Source organism: Emydura macquarii, unplaced genomic scaffold (genome assembly GCF_026122565.2).
Source record: "Emydura macquarii macquarii isolate MOO-44397 ecotype Brisbane River unplaced genomic scaffold, CSIRO-AGI_Emac_v2 contig_2768, whole genome shotgun sequence".
NCBI classification, from domain to species: domain Eukaryota; kingdom Metazoa; phylum Chordata; order Testudines; family Chelidae; genus Emydura; species Emydura macquarii.
Window position 1 is genome coordinate 49,703,443 of NW_027132905.1, and position 20,662 is coordinate 49,724,104.

At 46.4% G+C, this 20,662-nt stretch overlaps 1 protein-coding gene across 4 annotated transcripts in view; it reads right to left on the reverse strand.

Annotated features, from left to right (window-relative positions):
• Window positions 1–5,697: 5,697 nt before the first annotated feature.
• Window positions 5,698–20,662, reverse strand: part of PAX7 (paired box 7) — a 128,572-nt gene continuing 113,607 nt past the window's right edge. For 2 of the 4 annotated variants that reach the window (XM_067566910.1, XM_067566911.1), the window contains exons 8-9: window positions 11,749–11,995; window positions 5,698–5,813 (exon numbers count right to left, since the gene is read on the reverse strand). In XM_067566910.1, the coding sequence (XP_067423011.1) occupies window positions 5,698–5,813; window positions 11,749–11,995 (363 nt within the window). Of the gene's footprint in view, window positions 5,814–8,924; window positions 9,080–11,748; window positions 11,996–14,590; window positions 14,617–15,937; window positions 15,968–20,662 lie in introns of those variants that run through there. The other 2 variants (XM_067566909.1, XM_067566908.1) reach the window with 2 other exon arrangements.

Genomic DNA, 20,662 nt, shown 5'->3' on the forward strand with positions numbered 1-20,662 from the left:
TATTCAACTTACATACCACCTCGCCAAGCCAAAACACGTGTGTTTGTGCACAAAACTCATTGATTATGTCTAGAGCTGGTTGGGAAATGATTCTTTTCCTCCCTGTGAAAATTTCAATGAAAATTGTTGATGAAACTTTTCATCTTTTAGATGAAACTTTTAAAATGTGTCAGGTTTGTGCTGAATAACAAACAAACCACCAACCTTGAAAATCAAAATTTAGCTTGTCAACAAAAAATGTATAATTTTCAACAAAAACAATTTTTGGTGAACATTTCTGATTAATCAAAAAGCCATTTTCCATGAAAAAACAAAACAAAACAAAAGACAAAAAAAAAAATCCAAAAAAACCCCCCAAACAAACAACAAAAAACAACTTCCAAAGGAAAATTTGGAAGTGGAAAATCTCCCCCACTTGTTAACTACTTAGGGTCTTATGCTGTGCCCACCACCATGATATCTGAGCACCCGCCGACTAGGGGAAGTGCTTGAGTTAGTGAACCCACTGCTGCAGAGAAGAGTTTAAATCAGTGTGTTGTCGGTCCTATGAAAATAACTACTTTGTGAAAATGCATTTCTTAATGTGTGTCAGTCTGTCAATGTGTGTCATTAGGTATTTAGGGTCTGATACACCCCTCACTTTCAAATGACCCTATTATTAGACTGAGGACCATATAATCCCATGATCTTTGTCATGCAGCTCCCATTTTGTTGTATGTGACACATTGTGAAGTGAATTAAATAAATAATTCCTCCAAAGACACTTTTCATTCTTGTTTTTTTCTCTTTTTAATGTATAACAGTTATGCCTGAGTTACAGAGAGACACCTACAGGCAGCAGGTAGTTAAAGCAAATACCAGTTTCTCTTTCTACTCTACTACTCCATATAGCTGAATAAATTATGGTGCGATTATATATATACACACACACACACGCACGCACGCGCACACACACACACACACGCATACACATGGAGCAAAATGGCTATGAGTCAAACACAGAAGCAACATATCTGCAGTTACTAGGAATAAGGATTGTTCTATAGTGCTATGTAGATATTCCCCAGATGGGTATATGGAGGTGTTAGGATGATGGGTTAGAAGCATTAAATACACAAAGTCTCTGAGCAACAAGAGCTAATCTGCTGAGCTGCAGAACATGGCGAGAGAATGTCCAGCATGGTCTCGGAATGGTGCTGGCGGGTGGGGAGATAAAGGAAATCCATTACTTCTTTTCCCACAAGGATCTTGTTCACAGGCATGGAAAAAAGTCAACTTGAGAGAACGTCCATTGAGTGTGCCCTTCAGTTGGTTTGTTTTGAAGCGCAGAATTTGTTCGGGTTCCCAGGTATCCCTGCGTCCCCGAGATCGGAATGTCTGCTCACGGCCAGTTTAATTTGCTTCAAGTGACTCTGGCCAGGCGTTCTCCAGGCTCCTGCAAGTCTGATGCCTGCCCGTTACCAAGAGCCGCACTTCCACTCTTCCTAGCGCTTCTCCCTGTTTGGCTCCCCCACCCCATTCCCCAAGTTTGTCCTTTTTTCAGCAGAATTGAGGTTGGCAATCCATAAAACAAAACAAAACAAAATCTTTTGACTTTCAGACATTAATGTACCTTAAAAAATTTAAAAAAACAAAAAACACCCCTCCCTCCCCCCCGAAAACAAGCCCATCCCACCCCAAAGATTCTGGAATGTATTTTGAAAACACACGATATGCACATTTTCTACAGTTTGCCCCATTTTTTTTTTAAACTAGCACGGCACTCACTGTTGTTTTTAATATATAAAAAAACTCAACTTTCTATAAACATACAGCACATGACCAAATTTCCAACTAATGTACATAAGTGCGACCTCAGGGAGAGGGTCAGAGAATAGCTATTTGCGCTAGCATGGGGCATTTTTCATATTCCTCTAAGAACTCTATTTACAGCAGCAGCCAGGATGTTTGTGGACTTTCTGGTGAAGTTAATTGGTAAACAGATTTCTATAGTGCTCCCGCTTTTTAAGACTCTTTATCCTGCACGCGGGCTCTTAGCTTAACTGAAGTTGTCTGTTAACAGCATAACCGTTACTAGAACCAGTTGTATGCTGTTGAGGGCCACCTTACACACGGGGTGTTGTTGTGTGTCTGTTGCTTTTGTAGATATCTGCACACTCAAGTGTACAAGAAAACAAGGTGGGGAAAGAGGAAGTACACCTTTTTGTGGGCGGGATCAGTGGCCAAACAACAGTCAGTGTTACCAGCTGGGCCTGTCCTGCTAGGTGTATCATGTAGCAGGTGACAAGAAATCAGTTTGGTCAAAAATGGATGTAATTAGTTGAAGTATAAAATGGCTTTTAGGACTTGGGATATGACTAGAGCTTTTTGATTGGCTGTCAGTGGTAACAATGCTCAGTAAATGCAGGGGACTAACATTTTCCCTCTATACATTCCATTTTATAATAGCACTAAGACATGCCAGGCTGCACGTTTCTAGGGCACCACAGCACTTTTTGGGCGCTTACAGTCACTCAGCCCTCCATATTTTTTGCTGATTAACGCAGCTAATGGCACTCCGTAAAATCATTCCAAAACGCACATTCTATTGCTGCAGCAGTCTGTTCAAAACCCCAGGTAACTATGAGGTACTAGAACAGGTTCAAATGGCTATTTCAGTCACTGACCCCACGGGCTATTTCATGGAAACACCCTAGCATTTGCTCTGAGTTTCCAGATGTTCCCTTGAGTCTCCCATTTAGACGTGGTTGGGGGTTATTATGGTTATGGGAGCAACTTTTAAGACAGCAGTGGGATTCAAACGTTGCTCTTCCTCATTTCAGATCCAAACCAAAATTATGTAACTCTTCATTTTCCTTTTCTATCACACTAGCTTCAGGCAACACCTCCTGTCTATCATATCTCAGCTCTCTAGTAACCTCAAAGAAACAAGTATTCTTGTCCTCATCAAGTCCTGCTCTGAGTGCTATATTTAGTCTTGGAAATAGTATTGTTAATGCAAGTTTCTAGTGCCAGCCTCTATGAAGTTCTGTGATCCAGGGAAATTCTCCCAGAGTCCAAGTGGAGGCTCTGGAATCACAGTTTTATTTGTTGCAGAGTTGGACAAGCAAAGAAGGGATTTGGATTCTCAGTACAAATCATTGCAGAGGATTCTGTGAGTGCAATTGTCAGCATTTCAGTTACTAAATAGCAGTGTGTGTGTGTATAAATAAGAGAGATGAATCTTGTATATTAAAATGCTTTCAGGAGTTCAGAACAACAAATCCCAGTAAAACAGTGTGGGCTGGATGAAAGCCAGGGATGGTGTCTGATGAAATACAGAGCAACACATGAAGCAAAAATCTGCTTTGACTAAGAACTGACAACTTGCCCACGTGGCCTGTCACGTCCACAGGAGCTGGCCACTTTGTGGTTAACAACAAAATGCAGCCAAGGGCAAAGCATCAGAAAGCCTGAAAGTGCCCAGAAGATGGTGCTTCAGCTGTAAAGACAAGGACTGATGTTTGAGAGAAATGCAAAAAGAAGAAGCTGAAGGATGCAGGAACGAAGTCTGCCCTCACACCCTCCCTTTAATCATTTGCCACTGGGAGGCAGAAACTAGGTCCCCCCACTTCTCTCAACTCCACTGAAAGTACATCTAATATAGACACCAGAAAATTACATATGACTGACTTGGCATGCAGCATTTGCTGTCAATCCAGTGAACTTTGGACTTTACAAATTAGTCACTGGCTGGCAAAAGATCTGTGCATCATTTAAAGGAAAGAAGCAGGATGGGTTGTTTCAAAGGCAGCTTTCCCTATCCTCTTCAGAGTGTTGAGTAAACAGTAAATGTGTTTTTGGAGGTGAGCCATTTAAATGCAGTAAGAGGGTGAAGAAAGTCTAAATGGATAGGGACCTGCTGCAGCATTTCATCAGGACCGGTGAGGATTGATAGCATACCATATGTATAAATTGTATAAACCCCATGTGGTTCATGATTCAGATATAACCTGCTATTCCCAGCTGGGTATCTCTGAACATTGAGCTGAGCAGGGTACTGAGGAAAGAGTGCTGTATGCTACAGAAAAGAGGGAGGCGAATCTGGAAAAAAAAAAAAAAATAAAATAAATCTGAGGCCTAGAGAGAATCCACCTCCAAAAAACAACAACTACACCACGGAAATATGAAGCGAAGGGACCAAGAGATCAAGCTGTCTGGAAAAAGATCAGATGATGGTGAAAAGGAAGAGTTACTTAACGTAAGGGACGAGGACTTCTCCTGGTAGGCTGGGAAACAAAGAGTTGTGTGGATAGGTGCACAAGAGTCTTTGCCCCACTGTACAGCACAGCACAAGTAGGTGCATTATGTGGGTTTGTGCCGCCCTCTCTCTCTGGCCAGCTGGAGACAGACTGTCGTGGTCAGACTGTTCCTACAGCCCTCTGTCTTCCCAGTGTGAGGTGCACACTCCAGTTTCACGTGGCACTGTGCAGTAGCTAACGCGCCTCCTCCAGTCCAGTGAGAACTTGTCAGTCAGCCATTCACTTGAGGGGAGACATCCCTGACAGGCGCCTTCAGAACAAGTCTCATTTCATTTCAATCACGTTCTAGCAGCAGAAAGACCCAGTTTTGAAAGCTGAAGTGTATCCAGCTAGGCCAGACGCAGGCTCAGCTACAGTACCGCTGGGCCCTGCGCTTCCCTCCCACGGCATTGCTGACAAACTCAGCCACTCTCCCTCACCACCGGGATCAATCTCACTGAGTGAAAGATGGTCGTTGTTCAGTTCTCACCTGGCCCGGTCAGACAACCCTTGGCCTAAAGACTGTCCGTGCTAGCCCTCCACAAGCAGACGTGCCAACATTTCCTACCGAATCTCCTGCCGATATTGGATGCAAGTGGTTTTCAGTCACCCCCACACCACCCGGTCAGGATCTAGTTGGTCCCTAAGAAGAAAACTGAGCGTTGCTCAGACCTGCCCCCAATGTCTCCCAACCCTGCTCGGCAATTTACATTTACACTTTCCAAAGGTCCCAGGTTGGAAGCATTTATAGCATCCATCGAATCCCACCCATGAAGAGCAACATCCCTGCCTGTTCCTTCCTTACTATGGGATCCCATCAGCAGGGTGGGAGCTGGAGAGGTTTGCTGTAACTTTCTTTTTTTTTTTTTTTAAATGCCTTCTGAAATTTGGTCCAAAGGTCTTTTGGTCCCGAATTATATCACCCTTAGTGATCAGCTTGGTTACTCCTTCCTATACAACGTTCACCAATTTACTACAATAAAAAAGAGGAGGGGGGGAGGAAATTAAAAAAAAATATTTTACAAAGGAAAAAAAATTCAGCTTTGACTGTGCCAACTACCTAGGTCAATGGAAAGTCATTAAGTGTAGGCAGTATGCCAAGCTGACCAGCTGGGCTGGAGGGAGGGCATGAGCAGTAGGGTTAATAAATGTATCCAACCCAATGTCTCTGGCCACAGGAGGAGTCACGGTTAAGGAGGCTGGGTTGGCATCTTAAAAGAGTGCTCAGTGAGGAACTGGATGCATGGAGAGCCCTCCCCCTCTTTCCCATCTCCTTCACGTCTTGAGGTGGTGCAGAGTGGAGGGGATTTGGAAAGGAGCGGGGTCCAGGCAGAGGTGGAACCCGGGAAGGCTGCTGGTGGTGTTTTCTCCGGTGGTACCAGGTTGCTAGAATAGGTTGTTGGCACAGAAGGATTCTTCAGTACGCCTGGCCTGTTTCTACCGGTAGGAGGCCCAGCACAGCTGAATGTTCTCCCAGCTTCATCCTGCGCTGTGTAGACAGGCTCACATTCTTGGCCAAATAGTCAACAGCAGCTGGGGGGAAAAGGGAGGGGAAAAAAAACACAGCATGAGGATTGGGATTTCGGGGGGAATGAGGCATTTTACAGCCAGTTAAAAGAGGATAATAAAGAAGCCCTGCCACAGGGGGAATCGCCAACAGACAGGCCCAGCGTGGAGGGAGTCAGAGACCCATGAGTCTTGGCACACGGGGGGGGAGTTGCAGACAGCTGGGTCCCACTGTGGGGTGGAGGGGGTCGCAGACAGACAGACCCCTGCCATGTGGGGGGCAGTTGCAGACACACATGGCCCGCCACAGGGAGGAGTCACAGACAGACAGACAGACAGACCCCTGCCACGGGGGGAGTCACAGATTCATGGGTAGCATCTCAGAGGGAGTTGGAGATGTGTGCGCCTTGCCACGGAGAAGGCCAAGTTGCAGAGACAAAGCGGTCTTCTATGGTAGGGGGTGGGGAGAGAGACAGGCCCCACCATTAGGTTAGCCACCGACAGACAGGCCCAGCCATTGGGGGAGTCGCAGACAGACGGGCCCTGCCATGGGGAGGAGTCACTGATAGACTGGTCCCACCACAGAGAGAGTTGCAGACAGGCTGGCCCCAGTGCGGGGGGAGGAATCACAGACCCAGGCCATACTAGAGCTGCCTGACACAAGAGAAGGCTGGGCTGGAGCTAAATGCAGCTGTTGCATTCACAGAACTTTGCACTCGTTGCCATAGATTCACTCGTCTTCCCCAAACCGACTGAAAATGTCTGGAAAGCCAAGAATGCCCCTTCTCCCGGAGACAATGGAGTCTCCTGGGCAGCTAGCTAAGGATGAAGGCTGAAGAGGCTGACAGCTGGTAAGAACGCTGGGTGAGCACAGAGATCTCCATGCCCGGCTCCCTGTTACCTCACAGGCACAGAGCCCACTACTGATCCGAGTTATGCTGGCGTAGATTATTCCACTGGTTCCAATGGGGCTAGCCCAGTGCGAGTGAGATTAGAATCTGACCCATACACCGTATGCTGCTACATCTCTGATAGTTTCACTCTCTGCCTCCTTCCTCCCTTTCTGGGAGAAGCCTACGTTGATCATCGTCATCATGGAAGACACACTGGCAACTCCCGAGGTAATCCGGGGACTCCATATCCCAAGTTGTGACCAAGTTCCAGTTCGACAGACTGCCCCACGGACTGAAGGGGAGGAGAGACGGGGCAGGATGGCGACACTGCTCATTAGCACAGCTTCAGTCAGAGTCTCTCCCTCTCACTAGCTATAATGTCTCAAATTAGATTAATAAGGAGCTGGCATGAGATGCACCATCGGTGCCAATGAGTAAACAAATTTCAGCCATCAACTTCTTGTCAGATGCCTGCCCCAAAGGGGGTCCCTTCCAGACACAAATTCTTATTAGACTTGTCATATCTATTAGAATTCCTTTCACGCTTCTGCGTTCCATCACCGGCATCATTAGTGTGGCTCTGGCCTCTGGGAACCGTAAGGACCACGTTAATCTGGCACCCCTGCTCCACACCGGCTGGGACAGAACATGCTGTGCTCTGCCTCTGTGTGAGTGCTCATGGCTTGGTACACATGCAGGGCAAATGGACTCAGACACAAGGTAATGTTACATTGAGGTGTGAAGGGAAGCATGAGGCCTATTAAAGAGTTCAGTCCCTGAGGTGGCCTACCAGCACTGGAGTTTGATGGGACCACAGACAGGGAAATGGGGGGCGGACTGGGGTGTGTGGAAGGACCTGGAAGAATGAGATTCCCATGTCCCTGGTTTGCTTGGTTCTAAGGCTTAGCCCTGTATATTTGTGCTGGGGTGCGTATGTACTAGGTGGGTGTGCACGTGTGAGATGGGCCCGTAGATCACATTCATTCCTGACATATGGCCATATTGCTCATACAGTTAGCAGTACTGTGGGGCGGGGTTATGTGGATATTTGTATCTCTGCCTGTGCTGTTTTTGTGCATCCATCTTTATGTATATCCCCCCCACACACTGGCATTTGTGCCATGCATGGATTCATACTGATACATCCTTGAGAAGGGAGGAAAAGTGGGGCGAGCTGGGAACTTTACTTCTCTTTGGGAATTAGTAGGTTCTGAAGGTTGGTCAAAAATTGCTCTTCCTACTCCGGCATCACTTAGTGATAGAAAAGTGATGGTTTTATTATTAAAAACCAACCAACCAACAAAAGCCACCTTAAAACCCCAGTAACACCTTTCTGTTCCTCTGGGGAGGGATCACGGGAACTGGGACATCCCTTGCCAGAAATCAGAGTTGTGTTATGTTGGTTTAATACAGAGTGGAAATCAAAACAAAAAAATATACAGGTGTGTGTACAGGTGTGTGTGTGGGCGTGTGCCTGGTGCTGAATACCCACAGTTCTCATTGACTGTACCAGGTATTGCATGTGCTCAGCATCTCTTAGGCTATGTCTTCCCTGACGGCAGCAAATTCGCTGCCGTCAGATTGATTTTTCAGGATCGATTGAGTGGAAGTGGAGACCCGCTCAGTTGATCCAGAAATCGACTTAATAAATCCACCCCTGGAAAAAGAATGATGCTGCATTGATGGGAAGGCATTTCCTGTTAGCGCAGCATAGCGGGGACACCGTGCTATTTAGAATTTAGGAAGTCAATGGGAGATCCGCAAGATACTCTATGTAGCTTGTGTATCTCCCATCAACTGCCACCGAATTTCACGGCAAGTGTAGACCAGGCCTTAGACAGACAGATAGATGATGTTCTCTATGGGCCTGATCCAAAATCCATTGAAGTCAATGGGCTTTTGAGCAGGCCCTGTACAGGGCATCATATATACAAGGATTTTGCAGCTTCAGATGCATCCCATCTTAACACACATAACATAGGTTTGCACAGGTGCCATCCAGTATCCCACTGAAAGGCAGGAGTGTCACATGGGAAAGAGTTGGGCTTAGCTGGCCCTTATCTGCAAGATTGTTCATCTCAATGGGCGAGACACCAATTCCCAACAATGGGAAGAAGCGGTGGAGGTTGTGTGTGTGTGTGTTAAAAGCTTCTCACCCTACCTTCACCTCGGCAACAGGAAGGGACCCTTAGTGGCTGGCTACCTGAATGTCTCTGGGGAGCGCGGCACATCTGGTCTAACTCTGTCAATCATACGAGATTTGCTGCTGGGCACAGAACGTTTGGGAGCCCGGGTTCTGATTGAAATAAACCGGAAAACGTTCCCACTGCAAACCGAGCCCAGTGGGTTGAACTGTAAGCTCAAAACCAGACTTTGAAATTGGATGAAAGTCTAAACACTCTGCAGAAAAGAGGGAGACACGAGACAGAAACAAAAAAAGGGGAGACAAATAAAAGAATATCAAGGGATTTGAGCAGATGGTTTCATAAACACAGAGAGCCTCGAATAAGAATCCCTGCAGCAAAACAAGACAAACATTTCTTTCTCTTTTTCTCTCCTTTTTGATCTTTCTCTTGTCTTTTTTCCACTCCTTTTTATTTTAAAATGTTATCCCCCCCCCCTTTTTATTTACACACATGGGGTGTGACTAACGTCCTGCCCGAGGGGATCTTTATTGGAAATACATGGTATTGGAATTTGTTTAAGATTTTTATCAATAGCACGTGTGTCCAGCCGTGCATCCAGAAGTGAGGGGAAGGTCAAAGGGTCACAGATCAAGCTCCCTAAAAACAAAAAAAGGAGCGGCGAGGGGGAAGCTGCTATTGATCCCGTCTGCCGCCACAGCCGGTTCTCATTTAGCTGTAGAAGTTAAAGACATTAAAGGGCTGTGACGGAGGGGGGAATAAAAAGCCATAGCTGAATGGAAGGAAAGGTCACGGAGGACAGGCCATGGGCAAGCTGGAGAGCTAGAGGAGGAAGAGGATGCACCTTTAACCCATTGCAGGTCACTCTCTCACAACACACACTTATTATTAGTTTAACACCGGCAGGTGAGCCTACTGCCAGGGTCTCTAGTATTTCTGTGACCCAGCCATTCCAGAGGCAAAACAGACCCTCCCAACCACTGTTTTCTGGGCCTGATCCAAAGCCCACTGGAAGAGCCCGCTTGATTTCAGTGAGCCTTGACTCAGGTAGAAGACTCTTCACACCAGCCTCACCCCAGAGGCAGGCTAGGATGCTCACAATGTCCTACACAGGCTTTATTGCAGAGAGGAGCCATTTCCCCCAACCCTCAAATATTAGGGACTCAAATAAGTCACAGCTGGGTTTAGCTCCAGATCTAAAGTTCACAGAAGTTTGAGTGTGTTCACACCCAGGATTCTGACGCTGGCCCATCTCTAAGTTTCCTAGAACCAAAACCGGGCTGACGAGGTTTTGCCAAACTAACCAGTCCCCAGAGTCACAGACTCCCATACTAAACCTTCGTGATGGCACCCCTTTGCTCCACACACACACACAAACACACACACACACACACACACACACACCCCTTCCGCATTTTTCTTGACTGAAGCAACAAGTGAGATTTGATGGAGCGGGCACACCTTGTTATGGCTGTCTCAAGGAAAATGGTGGGCTGGAGGCATACAGTGGCTGTGAGGCACTAAAGTTTGGGACTGGCACCAAGCTTGGAATGACCACTTCAATTCCACGAGAGCTGGGACTCCTGGATATGATGTTGCCTATGAAACACACACAGGCCTGGCAATTTTGCCTGGTCAGCATGGATTTCAAAAGTCCTCTGTATCAGCCATTGGGTGGCAATTTCCTATGCTATGCTGAGTCACTATTTCAGGAAGGAGTTCCACAAAGGAGAATCCCAGAAGGGACGTGTCAGCAGCATCTGGGGATGGATAGTGTGGTAGTAACATCAGAACCCTTCTTCCACAGTCAGCAATTTCTGAATGTTGGGAAAGGCATATTCCATCCATTCATCCAATCATCCATCCATGTCCTTGATGTCAAGTTGAGACAATAGCAACAATAATTCCTATGCAAAATTTAAAGGACGTAGTTGCATTCAAAGCCCCCTAGATTCCAGAACCCATCCCCACGACCTGGACCTTCTGACATGATGTGGAATTGATAATGTAAAGGCTAGAGAAGATCTCTGTTTTGTTTGTGTTTCTTTGCTGACTGGATTCTGTTCCCAAGGGGTCTGCAAAGTGGACATGTATTCCCCTTCCGTGTGTTTGGCATGAATCTCCTCTGGTGGAGGAAGCCCCAAAGCTGATTGGATTTGTCACCTGAAGCATCTGTCTGGTGGAACTCTTGATGGTTTAAAGAGATGGTGAAGCTGAAGGATGGTGGTGGCAGCTGGGTCAGGGCAGAATGAAGAGGACTGTGAATTGTTTGAATGGGATGGGTTTGGCCACTTAGGATCTGTGTGCGTGCGTCCACCATTTTTTTCTAATGATGGATTTAAGCTGTGTTGATATCCGCCATATATTTTTACTGACAGGTTGGACTAGTGGCTAATGGCTGTGCAACTGAGCTTGGCCCCTTGGTCAGCCTGACCCCCAGGCCAGCGGCGACTTAAGAGCACACTACACGGAGGGCAGGCGAGAAAGTACAATACATTGTTTTCCATGCCTGAAGGGTGGTGCTGATAGGCCCTAGAGGGAGCCACGTCTAACTCTCCCTGGACAGAAGCAGGGTCTCCATGATGTAGGGCTTTGAGGGTGCAGGACTAGGAGATGGGGAAGCAAAGAGATGCTGGAGGTTCCCCTCCTTCTCCCACCATATAAATATTTCTACTTAAAATCTTTCATTCAGACTTTTCCAATAGATGGCAAGTAAGTGGGGGACCCTGTGGAGAGCACGGATAGAGCAGGATGGTATCTATTTGGTCAGTGCCCAGACAATAATTCTCCGTATAGACGTCCGTGGGAATCCATTCCTGAGAGTAGAGCCAACGCCCCATCTGACAACTGATTCCTCTGCCCCAACTCCCCCAGCGCCTAACTCAGCTTAGCTTCAGCAGACTCTCTGGTGGGATCAATACTCACTTTGGCCGTACTGTCCGTACTGGTAGCTGGCTACGGGGTCCACACTGTAACCGGTGGTGCTGTAGGTGGGAGGGCAGTAGGACTGGGAGGTGGGGAGGCTGTCAACAGACTTGATGGAGTCGCTTCGCTGGCTGCAGCTGGCGGAGATGGAGTTGGTGGTGTCCAAACCGCCGTGGAGGGGCGAGATGGAGAAGTCGGCCTGGGGCTGTGGCGGGACCCCGCTCGGGTTACTCAGGATGCTCATCACCTGGGAAAGTAAAGGAGGAAAACATGTCAATGGACTCACGAAGAGAGCACGCTTAGGTACAGCGAGATCTGCCTCCAAGTCATCTAGCGACAGCCAATATATATGGTGGCTTTTAAGTCAATTTATGTTTGCCAAATGGTGCCAGATTGAAGACCCTGGAGAATAAAGTCAAGTAAAGATAGAATAAAGATCAGTTGTTCTCATGAGATTTCTGCCATCTTGGGCTCCCGTCTGACCCAGATCTGAATCATAGCCTCCTTCTGGGTTTGGATCCAACCTGGAAGAGCAGGTTTTGATCTGAGGATTTGAACTCGACCACCCCTTACCTAAAAGCGGAGGTAAGGGGAAAGGGGTCAAATTGCAGATACCAGTTCAGCCCATCTCAATATTATATTATATTTGGTTGTAAAACATAATTAAGGCTGCACCTAAATGATCTTACCACTTGGGAACCGGAAACACAGTTGGCTCATTTTATAGAGAAAATGCCTGTTAGAAGAGAGCTGTTCGTAAGGCATACAGGACAAGGATGGAGTGAGCCACTTTGCCTACAGGACTGGGAACTGGGGCCCTGATTTTGCAAACACCTGCGCACGTCCTTAACTTTACTACCGCCTGCAGTCCTGTTGAACTCAATGAGGTTACTCGTGGTTGTAAAGTTAAGCATGGGCGTAAGTGTTTGCTGGACGGGAGCCCTGACAAGGAGCAGAAAGGAGGAGAGGCATCTTTGACGCATCTGGGCTGATAACGTCATCTGTCAGAGGGTAAGCGCAGGCTCGCGGTGTTTATGCTGGCAGCGCGCCGGGGGGCCGGCGGTCACCTCAGAAAGCCAGCATGGCGCTCGAAAGCAGAAACGCTGAAAATCTCCACATTTAGCATAACCTTATTGACATCAATTAAAGTGGCAAATTGAAAATATTTGCAACCTGGCAAGTGGCAGAATGAGCCCTTTATCCCCTGCCGATGGCCTGGTGAGCTATTGTGTGCAGGGCTCATTCTTCGGCATGACACAAGAGGGGATTGTATAGACCAGTTATTTCTCTCTCTACTCAACCCCATCGACCTCCTCCCTTTCCCTCCCCCCCTCCTCCCTCACTTTCCTAGCTAAATCGGGAGCTTATCCTGAATGATTGGGGTCGGATTGACATTTGCTTTCTAACCCTCCCCCTCCCCCGGAAGGACTCAGGAGTCCAGCAAAGACCTTTTCCCTTGACGTAGCATCACCTCCTGACTCGGGCAGGCTGAGTCCCTTCTTGGGGATTTGTCTGAGTGTTGGAGTCACAAATCGGCAATGGCTGGACCCCTGTGGAGAAGGAGGTGATGGGGGATTGGAGAGGGTATCAGCTAATCAGCTGGGAAACCAGTGTAACTCCAATCCCTGGAGTCTACTGGGCTGGGAGTTCAGAATACCTCCTCTTCCTCACACCTGAATTCAGCCCCAGGCTGTGTGAGCCAGGGAACTCTCCAGCATCACAAAGCCAGCAGCACTAAGTGCTGTATACACGAAAGCCCTGCATATACTATATGGAGCTGTCCACAATTTAGCCCCAGCTGTGATACGTATCATGGAGATCTTCATCGCCTTTTCCACAACATTTTCTGAAAGGGATGTGAACCCTTCTGCTTCATGGCTTACACCAGCCTCTAACCTTTGGGAGTTAGCAGGGAAATTTCTCTGGTAGCAGGTTATCCAATAACTGCCTACTGCCGAGTTTCTTGCACCTTCCTCTGAACCACTGGTACTGGGGACAGGCTGCTGGACTAGACAGATCACTAATTTAACCCAGGATAGCAATTCCTATATTCGTAGGCCGAGGCGTTCCATCCATCTGCTCCAGACACACACTGCAGTCTCTGATTCCAGGTACGATATAGAAACTGGGGTTCTTCATCCTGGCCTTTAAATGCTAACTAAACTTTTACTTACTATTGGATCCCTCAGGAGAAAAATATGACCCTTTCGGGCCACTACTATTTCTGCCCTTCATTTCTCTTCTTTCCCCACTCTCCTTTCTCTGTTTCTCTCTGTCTTCCTTGTCTTTGTGTCTCTCCTCTGCTCTTCCCTCTACATTTCCTTCTTTGTAGCATCACCTGTTTCCAACCTCCCTGGATTTCTCTCCCAACCCCTTCCACATTCCATCTGCTAAAATGATCGGCTATGCAATAGTTCGTCTTGAGATTAAAGTGACATTAAAGACATTAAACAGTTGATGATCTAATGAGATTAACACAGGACTAGGGAGTTCACACCTCTCTGAGCCATTGTTTCAATCTCTCTGAAGACTCAGGAAGGCAACACTGGTTGGTTTTCCTTCCGTTCACATTTGGAAGTTTTCTTCACAATCATGAGGGTCAGAAACCTGCATTTTTCCTTTAAACAGATGCTGAGATTCTGCTCTAAATGGAATCTGAATAGGTCATGCAAGCTACATAGATACATCAGGTGGGCTGGATCTGGCTGACGGGCTGTCTGTCTGGCGGGCTGTCTGTCTGACACTCCTGGTCCAGTGTAACCTGATTTCATATTGTGCAGCGGGAGCTTCTTGACTAGGTAAATCGGCTCAGAAGGAACTGACCATCAGTGAGGCAAGGGGCTTGGCTGTTTATTATTATACATAGATCTAGCGCACCGGTCCCAACTATATGTGTGGGCCAGACTGAGTTATTTAATTCAATTAATGACTAGGATCAGATGCTTTAAAACTACAAATACCTTACGCAAACTGCTGCTGTTAATTGTTTTTGGAAAGCAACCACTCAGCTAACTGGAGGCTAAGATATCACCTCCTCTCCCTTCTTACATGCCCTAGTGAGCTGTCCAGACCTAGCATGCTGTACGAGTGAAGATTTGGTCAGAGTATAAGGTCAGAGACGTTTCATTGGAAATCCGGTGGAACTGAGTGGTTTTGTTTCACTGTGAGTTTGAGGGATTTTATTAGCCTTCAAAAACTTAAGGTGAAACTCAGGGGCTGATTCTCCACTTGCACTCTGGCAGTGGGCCTCAAAGTGGGTGCCAGTTACATCTATGCTCCCTTCCAGGCGCTGTGACGGAGTGAGGTGAAGTGGCTTTAGTGTGAATGAGAGTCAGGTCCACAGTATCCCAACCTGTGAGAGCTGAAACTGGAGAAAAGCCTGCATGAATCTCTACAAAGAAAAACAGTCAGGTTTTGTGCAGCTTTGGACAGGAGTCCTGCACTCTGTTCCCAGCGCTGCTACCGACTATGAGCCCTTGGGAAAGCCACTTAACTTCTCTAAAGTTTCCCCATTGCAAAATGGGGTTGATACTATCTCACAAGAGTGTTGAGATCCTGGATTAATATATGTCTGTAAAGAGCTTTGAGATCCTAGCACACAAGATGCTATGGTACAGAAGGGCAATTACCGTGTTATTATATTAGAAGCCAAGAGGGTCCTAGAGGAGACAGCAGCATAATTCTACAGCTCTGTGCCTTGTATCACGATGGGGATTCTTGTTCTAGATCCTCATACTCTACATACACAGATACTCTCAGGCAAAAAACATCAGCCAAGAAGACAGCAACGTATTCCAAATGATGCTCCAACATGGATCAAAGGGAAGAAGGGTGCTGGTGAGTTTCAGGTCCTGGCCTGGTGCTCCCTGCTCTATGAGAGACTCACTGAGTGAGCTTGGATAGGTCTCCTGAGCTCTCTGTCCCATGGTTCCCCAACTGCTTTTTTGGTCCGGCTTGTCTACTGAGACTAGGAGCTTGCTGGGGCAGGGATTGTCCCGTATGACGTGTTTGTACAACTGGGGATCCTTAGCTCACCTTTAGATGCTATTGTCATAGAAATAGCAAGAATGGACCCTGGACTCTTAAACCCAGCTGACATCGACCCCCCCAGTGTTGACAACTCTACACAAGAGGGGATGAAGAAGAGGTCTCCAGCTGGGGTGCAGGCTAGCACTATCTGGCATTTCACTCCAACGGGTGCAACTCATTTTCCAGCAACCTTCTGAACTTGGGGAAGTCGAGGTCAGATGGAGTAATCCCCTGCTTAAGAATGCAAAGTCCTTTTACCTTTCCTTTTTTGACCTTGCTTTCCTATAATTTATTACTTCTTGGTGCATTACCATCACTAACTAAAAATCAATACCCACTCCACATCTGTAAGGTTTTATCTGGAGGGAAATCTGTTACCTGTCAATCATGGCAATGGACAGCTTTCCTTTCCCCTCCCTCTCCTCAATTCCCCCCTCCCCCTCTTCTTTTGCTGCTGCCCCAAATCAGTCACAGGCTTGGCGTGAGCTTGCACTTAAGGATAAGTCAATAACAGCCATGGTGCTATGAGCTCTTGGCCTCATTTCCACCCTTTTAGGAGCCTGCTTGTCATGGGGGAGAGAGGGATCTCAGTGTGTTGGGGGGTGGGGGGGAAATGGAGCCTCCTGGATGAAATAATAGGCCCCTCCTTTCCTGCCACTGCCCCCCCATCATCTCTGCCGTCCCCCAGTTCCCCCCCAGGACGTCTCATCACACTCTCCCGTACTTTAAAAGAAGGGGAGTTAAAAAAAAATGTAATTAATTCCCTCCATTTCTGAGCTGGGCCTCGGGGCCTCTGGCCATGGAAACGGTAGCAGGGGAAATGTGCACCCTTTATGATAAACGAATGCGGCTTTGGAAAGTGAAGTGCAATTAGGAGCCTCAATCTCTGCAATCAGGGCTTCAGATTTTTAGGGTTGGAGGTTGTGTCTGGTGGGGGGGGGGGGTGTTGAGTGTGGTGGGGGAGGCGTTTGAGTGGCAGTGGAATGGTGGAGTGATATTTTTTTATACACGAAAGGAAGCGGAGGGAGGGGAGAGAATTTATGTAAGTTTCATGATCAGTAGAAGTGTGAGGAAAGGCAACCCCAAATATCCACTCACTGAACTTAACTTTGGAGGCCCCTGTAGAACCCCGAAGCTGGAGTCACTGTTTTTGGCCCTGTCTTATTTTCAATCACCTGACTCCAGCTGCTCATTTCCAGGATGGGGAAGGGCCAGGTTAACAGGGCCAGAATACTTAGCAATCTACAAATATTTGAAGAGTGCAAACTCCAAAGAAGCAGAAATCTTACATAGGATTGTACGAGAGAGAGAGTAACTTGGCGTAATGGGAAGACATGAAAAAGAGGAAATTTTAGGAAGAACATCCTGTCAGGGAGATGTATTTATTGGGCAGTGGAATCATCTACCAAAAGATGAAGGGGAAAGCCCATCACTTGGAATGGAAACCCTACCACTTGGAACATTTAAACTAGGTTGGCTAAACATTTCCAATTTTGACTTCAATAGTGACAGCTCTAAACCTCTTTCCCTTTAGCTTCACTTATCTCAGCATTTGCAAAAATTGTTTGAAGAGGAAAAGGTTGACAGAGCCCTAGATGTGTTCTGGGAAACATCAGTTTCTCCAGTCCCAGTACCTGCATGGAGCAGGTTCCTCCTCTGTTCTAAATCCCAAGCTGAGGAGTTGATCTTCACCATCATTACAGCTGCCTCAGCTCCTGCATTTGGAAATTCATTCTCTGCTCTCCAAGTCATTTCAGAGATGTTTTATTTGTACCTAACTTAATATTTCCCATTTGTACTTTGAGACCCTTTCACCTCGTATCATCCCTCTCATCTTTGAACAAGCCACTAGTCCTTCTCATAGCAATATCTTTTAGATATCTGTAGTGTCGTAGGAACAAAAGTATAATTGGGTTCAAAAAAGAATTAAATAAGTTTATGGAGGATAGGTCCATAAATGACTAGTAGCCGAGATGGTCAGGTATATAACCCCATGTTCTGGGTGTCCCTGAGCCTCGGACTGCCAGATACTGGGACTGCTCAACAGGGAATAGATAACTCAATGATTGCCCTGGTCTGTTGATTCCCTCTGGAGCATCTGGCATTGGCCACTGTTGGAAGACAGGATACTGGGCTAGATAGACCATTGGCATGACCCAGTATGGTCATTCTTATCTTCTCAGGGGTAGAACAGATTATTTTAAACCTACGTTAAACAGTTGCAGAGCGGAAAGGTACTGGAGGACTGATGAACGACTTGGGAGGAGACAAATAACATTACAAATAATAAATACGATGGAGACCCAAAGGTCTTTGCTTTAGAGGAAGTTCACTATAACCAAATACGCCCATGGGTAGGGAAGTAAGATGCCTATATTGGAATCACTAACACTATACTTACAAAATTAAGCCCTTCATTTTGAACTTCTAAAAATCACTAGACCCAGATGAGTTGTATCCCAGCATGCTGAAGGAACGCTGTGAAGGGTATGGTAACCCATCAGGTGTACAAATTAAATATATCCTTGTAGTCAGGAACAATAGTAGAGAACTGGATATGGGTTTATATTCCTCACAACTTGAGAAAAGTCTGATCAAAGTGATCATAGGCCATTTAGGCTAACTTCAGCACCATGTGAAATTAAGGTGTCTACAGATCTAATTCTCTTTCTTACACTGGATTTTCAACAGTATAACCCCACTGACTTTCAACAGAATTACTCTGGGTCTAGAATCATGAGTCTCTAGCAGTAGCAGACTCAACAACTTTTGTACATGGTGAGACAAAGAGCCATGCTATGTTAGCACAGGTCACCTAAGGGTGATCTCAGTTATGGATTTATTATAACTATTGAGCAAATCAGGAGAAGATGTGGACACACTTTTCCAGGAGATGGAAGAAACCCAGGCTAAGAGATCCAAAAGTGACTAGTGATTTTGGGCACATCAGCTGTTTGTGAAGTATTCTTTTTGACTATTAGTTATTTCTGTTGTGTGGTTGGTTACCTAAGTCACATGGTACATTTTGGGCTCCTTGATTGGATGGCTAAAACATTTTAAACAGCGGAGTAACAAATAAGTAAGGTGAATGGTTCCCAAACTGTGGCTGAGGGAGAACTGACTGGTCACATGGGGCTGGCTCCTCCTCCCCCCCCATTTCCAGCTACTAGATTGCATTGAAAGAAGCTAAACATACCTTAAATGCTTTCCTGATGTTATTTTCCCCCCAAAACAATTTCCATGTAAAATGCCACATGGGTGGAGTGGGAGGGGAGTTGTCCATTGGACAATCTCTTTGTCAAGATATGGTGCAACTCTGAAAAAGTTTGAGGTCCTCTGAGTTAGGCGAATGGGTTAGGCTGTATCTAGAATGCCTGTGTGGCACTTTAGCTACAAAATGATTAGTTATGAATTTAATTATTTCCAGGTTCTGATTGGGAGACAGCTGTCTGGTGAACAGTCTTGCTGACGGGATCGTCTGGGATTCAAAAGCAGAGAGGAGCAACAATGAAAAGCAAAAACTCCCCAACATTTCAGAACCTTCAAAAGGGTTCAGTTTGGGTTTGGCTTTAGAAATGGGCAAAGGTTTGGAAATCTTATTTTTTGCACCTGTTTGTCCATGCTGGAGTGATCTCAGAAATGTTGGTGGGAGAAGGGGCTGGAAAGAAAGGGGTTGGCAAGAGATTTACAATACCAAGAAACAAAAAAGGCTTACCGCTAAATCTGTGGCGGGGCATCTGCCTGATGTGAATAATGGCTGGACGTGGAGCTCAAACAGCATGGCTAAGTCCTAGCAAATTACACCTGTTTTGTAAACTTCTTCCATCATTCAACCCCCAGTACTCTCTCCTATCATCAGCTCCACACCAGAGATTAACAAAACCAAACCAAAATTCACAGAGGTGTCTCCTCTCTCCTTGTCATTTTCTCTCTCTCTCTCTATTTATTTATTTTTTCAATTCTCAGCTAAGCTGATATGTGCTCACTCACTATCACAACCCCCTGCGGACACTGGTAATGGAGTGTGGGTGCTGACTTATTGCTTCCAAACAAGATTTTCTGAGATTCTCTGAGTCCCCTCCCCTCCTCCCCTCTCTGCTTCTCTCTCTCTCTTTTTTTAGGAGTGTGGAGGGAAGCATCTATAAATGTGAAAGGAAGCTGCACTACAAAGAGTCCCCCGAGTGGCATATCCCAGCCTCAGGCAAAGCTGCCTGGTGCACAGATAGTCCTGCGTATCTGCTCTAGAACTCCTCTTTCTCTCCCCTCTGATCAATCAAGGACTGTAATCAGTTAAGGCCCGGCTTAACTGCAGTGTAAGATACACCAGTTAAGTTAAGCCAATGCCTTCAGGGTCCCCATCATAAATACGGAGAGGTCATGGGGAGATGAAATAACCCCGATAAGTTCAGCAACTGCAATGCTAGCTAGACGCAAACCAAACATTTAATAACTCAGACTGGCAAAAGAATGAAAGAAAGGGAAAATTAGCAGCATCTCACATCACTGCCTCTTTGCCTGTCTATTACTTGCTCTCTTGATTTCCAGCTTTCCCAGGGCGTTGGGCCTTTTAAAGCTCTTTTACAGCTCATTCACCCTAATGAACTTATAGCAACTTGAAATTATCGTAGGTTCTTGGGAACCTGAAGTAAGGATGCATGTTAAAGACAAGTGTCTTCCCTCCGCTCCCGCAGCCCCACTATCCCGGGTGTTGTTTTCTATGGTCCTTTCTGCTCCTTGAGACTGAAACAAAGATTTCAGGGAGAGATTTCCAAAGGCATGAAGATGATCTACACCCGCTATCCAAGTCTAAATCAAAAAACACTCTCCGAGCTTGAACATGTTCTCGGAATATTTAAGGCCGGGGAGCTCTGTTGCACCAGCTGCG